This window comes from Eulemur rufifrons, chromosome 4 (assembly GCF_041146395.1).
Source record: "Eulemur rufifrons isolate Redbay chromosome 4, OSU_ERuf_1, whole genome shotgun sequence".
NCBI classification, from domain to species: Eukaryota; Metazoa; Chordata; class Mammalia; order Primates; family Lemuridae; genus Eulemur; species Eulemur rufifrons.
In genome coordinates this window covers 41,374,866-41,384,692 of record NC_090986.1, presented here as the reverse complement: position 1 = coordinate 41,384,692, position 9,827 = coordinate 41,374,866, and the positions used below count along the sequence as shown (strand labels likewise).

The following is a 9,827-nucleotide window of genomic DNA, read 5'->3' as shown; positions in this document are numbered from 1 at the left end:
CGGGCGGCGCGGGAACGGGAGCGTGGCCGGGCCACAGCCCCCTGGTGGGCCGTGCCATCTCCCGGCCCAGACGGTCCAACCACAGAGGCGGCCGCAGCCGGGAGCCCCGGGAGACGTGGGGGGCGGGGGGCGGACGGAAGCGGCGACTCGGCGGGCCCGGGGTAGGCGGCGGGGTGGGCTGGGGCGGGGCCATTGCGGGGAGGACGGCGGCAGCGTTGCGACTTTTGAAGTCCAAACTGTCGTCAGGGCTGGTGCCGCGCGCTCCCTCTCGTCGCTCCCTTCACCTCCCGCGCCCTGTCCGGCTAGCCGCTCGGGTCCCCGCGGACCTTGGGTCGCTTTCAGGAGTTTAGAGAAAGCAGCGTCTTCAAGTTCTTGTAGGTTTGAAACCGTAACAAACTGCAGAACGCAACAAAGGGAAAGAGAGCCCGGGCGTCTCACAGCCGGAGGGAGGCCGAGGCGGCATTGGCCAGTGTCCCCTCCCTGCCCGCCGGGCCCAGACGCGTGGGGGGACCCCCGCCCCTCCGCTCACCTACTGAGTCTCTCTCCCTCTCTTGCCCTAGTCATGGAAGGGGTGGAGGAGGCAGAGGCCGACTGTTCCTTAGCGTTCGCGGAGGCTCAGAGATGGGTGGAGGTGAGTGTCTTTTACTACTCTCGGTTCCGCTCGAATTTACTAGCCTCAGGGTGGGTGTCGCGAAGTGACAGCGGCCCCCGCTGCCCTGCGCTTTTGCCGCCTCCCTAGCTGGCACGGAAAAGCTGATTTGTGTGTGCAGTTTTGGGGACTTTGCAAGTTCTGCCTGTCTTACATATTAACGTCCAGCTTAGCTTAGCGCTGCCCACCCCACGACGGTCTTGCTGGCGTCCCAGAGCTCCTCTGCCAGGCCAAAAGCGAGCCCTCGCTCACCTCATCTGGGACCGCGCATCCCCGAGGACCAGCCCAGGTCGGCTCCGGCTCTCCCGGGATGGCTCTCCGGGCACAGCTCAGAGCGCGCAGTGCAAGAGCTGGGCCAGGGCTCTCGGGTGCATTTCTGGGGTGGCTACAAGTGGGGATGCCCGACAGTAGCTGAGCAGCTAGTGTATTCAGTGTGTTGTGGTGGTCGGGGAGGGGGCGGAGAGGAAGGGTGGGTGGGAGTACAGGAGGTAAGGCACCGATACACACCTGGAAAGACGATTTCTCTAGGGCAGCTCCAAGCCCAGGGGGAGGGGGTCGGGGCACGTACTTCGTTTTAGGCATTGATTAGACTACGATATCGTGGGGTCACTTATTGAAGGGTTGTTACTTTCCCAGCTGTGCCTCACAGAGGAGCTCTTCCATTCCCTTCTTTCTCCCTGAAAAAGGAGCTGGTCTCTTCATCAAAGCCGTGAGGGTCCGTCTGTCTGTACGGAAGGTTAACATCAGGACTTGCAGCCGTTAGTCTACTGGATGAAAAAGATGGCTTTTAAAATGAGGCTAAAAAAAAGTTCTTCCAAGCAGATGTGAATCAGAAACAACTGCTTGTTAAAAAAACAAATTGTTGCATATACCAGCCTTGCAGTCATTTAGGAGTTATTGATGCCACGTGCTGGCTTATTCAACGAATTTAAACTTTCAAATTAGGTTTAAGATTATTCCACAGGAAAACAACATATTCAAGAATTCCAAAGCAAACAGCATTTAAAATTTATTTTTCTGTAAAGAAAAACATGTATTTATGTGAAAAAGAGAACAAACTTTAAATGCTACATTTCTCACAGTAAATAAAAGAATGTGCAATGTTTGAGTAGCATTATCCACTAGACAGTAGGGAGGTCTAAGAAATTAGCTTTTGGTGTATTTTTGGATTGGAATTTTGAACTGGTATGAAGGTGACTTGGAAAGGTGTGAGAAGGTTCCCCCCACCTCCCCAAGAGTGAAACGAAGTTTATTGAGAAAGGGCAAGATAGGTTTACAGAGCAGGAGTAAGATATAGGTTCACAGAGCAAGATACGTTGGCCACAGACGACAAACGGCCCCCTGTCTTAACAAGAGGGCCGGTGTGAGGAGGTTGAGAGAGGAATAAACACCGTATTTTGAATTGAAATGAGAGTGGAAAAATTCCAGCAATGTAGTTAAGAGAAATAATTTCCCACATTCATAAACTTTGAAAAGTCAAGGCTACCAACTGTAATTTTCCATTAGCAGTGTTTCTGCTGCATAATTTTAGAAAACCAATTAAACTTGCCATTTTGTGTTTTAGAATAAGGAAGGGAGGAGGGGAGAAGGGAAGAAATATAGAGACATTTTTTTGGTCGCACCTGGCTCCTGTGTGGAGTTTGCATCTGTATGCTTTGTGTTTGCTTCAGGAAGTTTGTGAATATGAGTGGTTGGTTCCACACCCTTCTCTTTTTTTTAGTTATGCAGATTTTGGAAAACTAAGAATTCTTGTTCCAGCTTGCTCATAATTATGTAGGGTTTCTGTGAGACGTTTGTATATATTGAACTTGGGGAAAGTGTTGTGATAGAAGATATCATGGGAAATGTGCTCATCTTTCTACTCCTATCCTGTCTAAAGGTGTTTATCAGCAATGATTTGGCTACTGTGTTTTGTTCATCATTAGCAGAAAGCTGAATCTTTCTAAAGGTGTTGACATCTTTTAATGTAGTTAATCAAATTTAAATTAAGCAATTTTTTTTCCTCATGCTACTCATAGCAAGGCACTAAATTTGCCTTCATTGAAGGTATGTGAATAATTTACACATTCACATATGTTTTCTGAATACTCTGGGCATTTGCAGCAGTGGCAGTATGTTGCCTGTTAGGTTTGTTTTATTTCTCCAGTTAGTGTCTACATTTGTCTCTCTGGGCAGCTTTGCCTTTACCACAAAAGCACATATTTTAAAATATTGTTCTTGCCAAAGGAAGCACAATGAATGACTCTCACTGCCACAACCTCTATAATTCTAAGAACCCCTAATTTGAAGATAAAATGTTGATTCCAAAGTGCATTTTATAAAGTATTCTTTCTCCTGCTTGCTGATATTATTCTTCCATTTTGCCCTTTCTGTCACTCTCCTCTACATATTATTGAAACGCAAGTGGGCTATATATGTATATATGTGTGTTATATAATACTATATGTGTATTATATAAAATATAATGTGCTTTTATTCTCACTCCAGTTTTGAATATTCCAAGGTCAAGAAACTCCAATAACCTTGTAAAACTTTGAATGATGACCAGACTCCATATCAGTATGTCCTTGCCATTGCCATTTTCATCTGTGATTTTAAATTGCTAATGTGTTACTCTTATAACCAAAGTTAAAATGTCTAAAATTTAATTTTGTGGAGTGAGGGTTAATGGTTGTTATTCTGCCAATTATTATCATTTTATGAATCGTGTTTTTATTCATTTTCAAATTGTACTTATATACTTGAGTATATGTACTGAACCGGTTTGTCTACTCAGGGCCTAATTTTGCAATTCAAAACAAATTTAGGAATGCAACCCTTTAAGATAGCTCAACATAATGATATTGGATTGTTATCTGGTTGGAAATGCTGTTTGAAATACTAATAATGTAGCAGGGCTGGTTTATGATTAAACATTGGTTTAAAACCAAGTAATGGCTTGAAGGCAAAGGCAGGGGAAAGCTTGATTCTAGCAAGGTCATGGAGTGAGTGATGAAGTGGTAGAAAGTATAGCCTGGACTCTCTAATTTTAGTCCTCTTCTACAATACCTTTTAATTTTCTATACCTAATAGTTGCCTCTGTCTCTGTGTTTGGGGGCATTGAGAGGCCTTATAGTAAACAGACAAAATACCAATGAGATTGAAAACTGGATATGTTACACATTGCATTGGTTGGTCACAGTTTCTAATCTGTGAGTTAATATTGCCATCTAGGTTGAGTTTTAAGTACAGCAGCAATTTTTATGTCTGGGGCGGAACAGGCTATCTTAATTTATCACCTTCCTGCTCACCTGTCCTTCCTGTTATCTCTGCGTTTGATTGTTTCAGTATTGTTGTCACCTTGTAAGGGCTGCCAGCTTGAGCTCATTGCCAGGTCTGGCACTAGAATATGAGTCCTTCTCCACTTAATTCTAATTGGTCTGTTTTCTACCTGTCCCAGTCTTTCAGGGATGTGCTTGCTGGTCACCACCTTTTAACATACTTTGTTTGCCTTTAGTACTAAGTGTTTTAAAGAATTGTACTCTGTGGGTCTCCCATTGATACTAGCAAAATCCTTCTAAATGGTTTCCGTCTTTCTGTGTAAACTGCGTCCTTTCTACTAGTGGTTGCCAACCTGTAAGTCTGGTCTGAAGGAGTTTGCCTGGGGGACACGAATCCTCAGTGCATACTGGCCTTGTCTGTAGACTAAATGAAGGTCTCATGGACTTGTATTATTGCATTTCAAATGTATGTAGGGAGAAAAAAACATTCATTTGAAAATGTTAATTCATGGAAGCATTTTTGGTGATTTCAATCAACAGATATTAAACCTGAAAATACTATGATGGTAAATATTAAAAAGTTGTGGTGTTGGAAAGCAATTCTTACACTAGCTGTTGCAGTGTAAGAATATTTTTTTCAAAATATAAACCTGATTTTGTTAGTTCCTTGTTTTCTGGGGAGTCATGAAAAGATTTTAAAGTTCACAATTCTTAGTGTAGCATTCATGGCCCTTGACAATCTAGTTCCTGCCTATGTATCTATCTTTATTTTTGGTCATTTTCTCCATAACTACTGGTGTAGTTGCCGGGTAGTGTAGAGATGAAAAGTATAATTCTGGAATCAAATAGTTCTTCAAGTTCTGGCTCTTCTACTTAAATCCTGCAGGCCTCAGGTTTCTCCTTTTATCCTGCCAGGGCGCTTGTTCCTGTTAGATGAGATGCTGACTGTAAAGCAGTTTGTGCCCCCGAATCCCTTGCTGTGTTTCCCCATGCACAGGGTGTGGTTTTCTCACCTCCATGCTTTTCTATATGGAATACCCATTACTCCTTGTTTACCTAGTGAACTGCTGTTCATTCTTCTATACTTGGGCTAAAATCAACCTTTCTGTGATGCCTTTTCTGAACCGACAAACCTCCACCCCAGCCCATTCCTCTCTCTCCTGTGTTGCTCACTCTTTTTGCACTCTGTGGTATAATTCTATTTGTTTTTCCACATTAGACTATGAGCTAACGGAGGGCAGGAATAGTATCTTTTGCTTGAGTGTTTGGCATGGTGCCCCTGATAAATGCTTGTTGGATAAAAGTATGATCTTAAGGTTGTAGCCTTAACAAAATTTAAAAATAGGATTTTAAGGACCAGAACTCATTTATTCTCCCAGTGGAAACGTGCTTCAGTGTCTAAAGCTGAGTTTTTGGTCAGCACCTGCTACAGGATATGTCTTCATCTGGGCGCCAGTGTGTGCTTGCCTATTTACTCCGCATTTCCTCCTCTGCTTCAACCCTGTTCCTGAGTCACATCACTCTACCCCTGCCTTCTATTTGACAGTTTCCCTCATGGGGACTTGCATTTATTCATCCAAAAAATACCCATCACGTGCCTACTGTGTGCCGGGCACTTGCTGGGTTTATTGAGTCAATCACTTAATTCTTAGCCCCTTACCTGGGTCTTCAGAGAGAGGCATCCTCCATGAGGAGCAGATGTGCAAACGGACTTAACAGTACTGTCAGATAGTTGCTATAATGGACACTTGTATGGTGTGTAGTGATGGTATTGGGTCTGCCTGGTGAGTCAGGGCGAGCTCACAGAGGAGGCAGCATCTGAGCCCAGACTGCAGTGGGGCTAACGTGTTTGCCCACTAGGCTGGAGCATTGGCACATTTTAACTTGTGAGATCTTGAAGTTGCATATAGCTTAGTTTTCAGGAGTTGCTCAGAGTAGTTTATTCTTACTGACATAATGTTTACTTGCAATGAGATATGCCGACTTTAAGTGTACAGAGGCAGGAGTTTTGTCAAATGTATATACCCATGCAACTAGCACCCCAATCAAGACATAGAACATTTTTGCCACTCAAGGAAGTTCCCTTGCAGGTGGGCACACCAACCTCCATCCCTTTGGTAAGCAACCACTCTTCCAATTTGTAGCACCATAGATTTCCCAGGGTAGTTTTGAATGGCTAAGAAATGTCTTAATGCCTGTTTGTTCCTTTTTTCCTCCCATTTTTTTTCTTTATGTGGCATTTTATTTCTTGAACACAACATCTTTATGTGGAAAATAAGAAAGGATCGTGGAGAAGAGAAGAATGGCAAGAGATGAGGGAGTTCATAAAGTTTTCTTGGGAAGGAACTGAGTCACACAAATATTAAATAGCAACCAGGGCAGGAATGCCATTAGAACAGCCTCCAGGAAATGTAAACAGACATGCCAAGGTATTTCCCGAGGAACTGGGAGGGTTCCAGCACAGAGCCAGTCATTCTGGGTTCTTCCAGTGTACTGCCTGATGCACTGAAAGCTAGAAATGGACCTCTTTCAGAAAGTGGGGGAAAATACAAAGAACTTGTACCTTTAATAAAACAGAGTGTTCTTGAACCAGTTAGAGAGTTGGATGCACTGGGTTAAAAAGAATGAATGATTTTATGGTTCTTGATACACATCACCAAGTTACACTCTAGAAGCTTTGTGCCAATTTGCAGCCATGAGCAGGGGTTAGGAGCACCTTCTCCATATTCTGGCCAGAATTGGAAATTGTCATCAGTATTTTCCCTCTAAATAAGTAGATGAAATATGCATGTTGTTCTGCTTGTTCTCCAATCACTAGCAATATTAAACATTCATGTAACAGATGACTCATTAGGTTTTCTCCAACGAGGAAGGATAAAACCAAAAAGGAGGGTCTATCCCCTCTAAATGAAGTCTCGAAAGGCTCAACAAAGTCACAATTAGCCATTGTGAGGAAGCCTTGAAACCTTGGTGTTTCTTCAGCCATTTGTAAAGCACAGAAATCCTTAAAGTTTCCTCTGGGCCAAGCCAAGAGAGAAGTAATGTCCTGAGTGTATGGCAGGGACTGTAGAATGTGCCAGTTTATTGTCTGTTTTGCTTCTTGTCCTTCTGTGCAGTGTGCTCTAGCTTTCTCTTCTCTGGATGCCAAGAGTGCTTTGGGTAGTAAGGGACTGCTGTTCTGTTTTATTTATTTTATTTCAGAATATTATAGGGGTGCAAATGTTTTAGTTACATAAATTGCTTTTGTACCATTTGAGTCAAAGTTATAAGTGTGCCATCACCCAGATAATGTACATTGTATCTGTTAGGTATGAATTTCCTCATCCCTTCTCTCCCCCGCCCCCTGCTTGATTTCTGATGAGTGTTATTTCCATATGTGCACATAAGTGTTGATCAATTAGTTCCAATTTAATGGTGAATATATGTGGTGTTCGTTTTTCCATTCTTGCGATACTTCATGTAGAAGAATGGTTTCTAGTTCCATTCAGATTAATATAAGAGATGTTAGTTCCCCATTTTTTTGTGGCTGAGTAGAACTCCATGGTGTACATTTTATTCATCCATTCATGTATTGATGGGTACTTGGGTTGTTTCCATGTCTTTGCAATTGTGAATTGTGCTAGTATAAACATTCCAGTGCAGGTGTCTTTTTTATAGAATGTTTTTTTTCCCGTTTGGGTAGTTGCCCAGTAGTGAGATTGCTGGATCAAATGGTAGGTCTACTTGTAGCTCTTTGAGATACTTGTAGCTCTTTGAGGTATCTCCATATTACTTTCCATAGAGGTTGTGCGCAGTCCCATCAGTAGTGTATGAGTGTTCCTATTTCACATTTATTGTTTTGGGACTTTTTGATAAAAGCCATTCTCACTGGAGTTAAGTGATACCTCATTGTAGTTTTGATTTGCATTTCCCTGATGATTAGAGACATTGAGCATTTTGAGATTGCTGTTGAGACCTCCCGCCCTTCCTTTAAAGGACTGCTTCTTGGCCTGTGAGGTGGTTCATGCCTGTAATTTCAGCACTTTGAGAGACTGAGGCAGGAGGATCGCTTGAGGCTAGAGGTTCAAGAACAGCCTGAGCAACATAGCAAGACCCTGTCTCTACAAAAAAATTATAAAAAATAAGCCAGGCATGATGGCACATGCCTATAGTCCCAGCTACTCAGGAGGCTGAGGTAGGAGGATCACTTGAGCCCAGCCATTGGAGATTGCTGTGAGATATGATGATACTGCTGCACTCTAGTCTGGGCAACAGAGCCAGACCCTGTCTCAAAACAAAACAAAACCTGCTTCTCAACGTAATCGCATTTGAGTTACAGAAAAGCACTAGTTTTGTAAATGCTAGTTAAGAAAAGCAAAGCAGCATCGAAAAATTTGCTCAACCCTTTTGGAGAAAATGTACTTTGTAGGTGAACTGTTTCTTCTATTTGCCCTCTGCAGATTGAGTTGTTTATGTTGTTCTGTGCTCTACGGTTCCTGACAGAAGTTCTCAAATGCTTGTTGAATGAATGAATGCTTTGTGTCCAGTCAAAAGGTTGGCTTCTTTAATTGATGTTTGCTGATCTCCTTAAGCCTGTTAATTACAACAAATGTATTTGAGCCTGAGGAAATGATAAATTATGCTCACCTGTACTTAACTCTTTAGTTTCAGAAGGTAATTATTGGGTATGATTCCTAAAAACACGTTTGATGTGCTCAAAGCTCTTAATAAGGATAATAGCTGTCATACATGCACAGCTTTGAAACAGAGGTTTAATACACTCAATCTGCTACTTTGCTCAAACAGATGAGCATTAGCAAGCCCTACAGATGAATCATAACACAGTCCTGTAAATAGCCTTTCCAAAGATTATATCATATCCCCAATAAGATGCTCAAAGACTGGTTCTAATTTTAGGTATAGAATGCTCAATTTGATGCTTAAGTGTATTTTTTTTGTTGTTGGAATATAGCAGTAGACATTATGTCTGTCTTCAGGCATGATGGGGATTGTCACGTAGGGAAAGTTAGAAAACGTGTGTGGATTCAGAGGACAGAACTGGTACTAACTAACTGGTCACAGTGAGACTTTTGACTCAGTATTTTGAAGACATTTTTTGAATAAAGAACTGTCTTCCTCCAGAATAAGTTGACTTGAATAGTGAGTTACCTACCAGTGAAGGTTTTACAAGAGAAGATGAATAACTGACAATTAAAGCAACTAGTATTTTTGAGTTTCTGCTATGTGCAAGACATGTGGCAAGTGCGTTGCAGTGACATACCCTACTAATGAAGGAGTACATGGCCTGTCTTCTTAATCAGTATTCTCTACTGCCAGTGTGACATAGGACAGTTAATTGTGGTAAAAGGATTTTAGAATCTGGAAGAGAATGGGCTCTCAATCTTCATTCCATCTAAAGCTGTAAGATTAGTTATTTTTCTTTTTTTGTATATGACAAGTCCTATTCACCAGCACAGTTTGTTCTTGTGACATTAGTGCCTGGAAAGTACACGATGATGATCAAATGTTATATAAGTTACAGAATTGCTGATAGGCATTTCTTGAGCAATTGCAGACTTTAGATTTACATATTTGAATATAACTTAGTGAATTGATTTGTGCTCAATAAATCATTTAAAGTATTACAAAAGAACATTTTTATATGATAACATTCAGTTATACTTTGAGCTAGAGTAGGAGATAGATTATATCTAAGTAGTTTCTTCTGTAAGACAATTCATAAAAGTATCAATTTCTTATGTGACCTACATTTCAGTAGGTCATGCACACCAAAAATTGTAAAGACTGTGACTATACAGTTCTTCAAAATTTGTCTTGTTTTTGATGAGGGTATTATCTCGTTAGTGTCTTAGACTTGTAAGTACTAAAGCTGAGACCATGATCAAAGATTTTTGCCTTCTTGACTAGATTGAAATTGG

The 9,827-nt window shown here is 41.9% G+C and overlaps 1 protein-coding gene across 2 annotated transcripts in view; it reads left to right on the top strand.

The window, feature by feature from the left end:
• Positions 1-233: 233 nt before the first annotated feature.
• Positions 234-9,827, top strand: part of LMO7 (LIM domain 7) — a 194,396-nt gene continuing 184,802 nt past the window's right edge. The window contains exon 1 of one of the 2 annotated variants that reach the window (XM_069467663.1): positions 234-631. In XM_069467663.1, coding sequence (XP_069323764.1) covers positions 563-631 — 69 coding nt within the window. In that variant the 5' untranslated portion in view covers positions 234-562. The remainder of the gene's footprint in view (positions 632-9,827) is intronic. The other variant, XM_069467669.1, reaches the window with a different exon arrangement.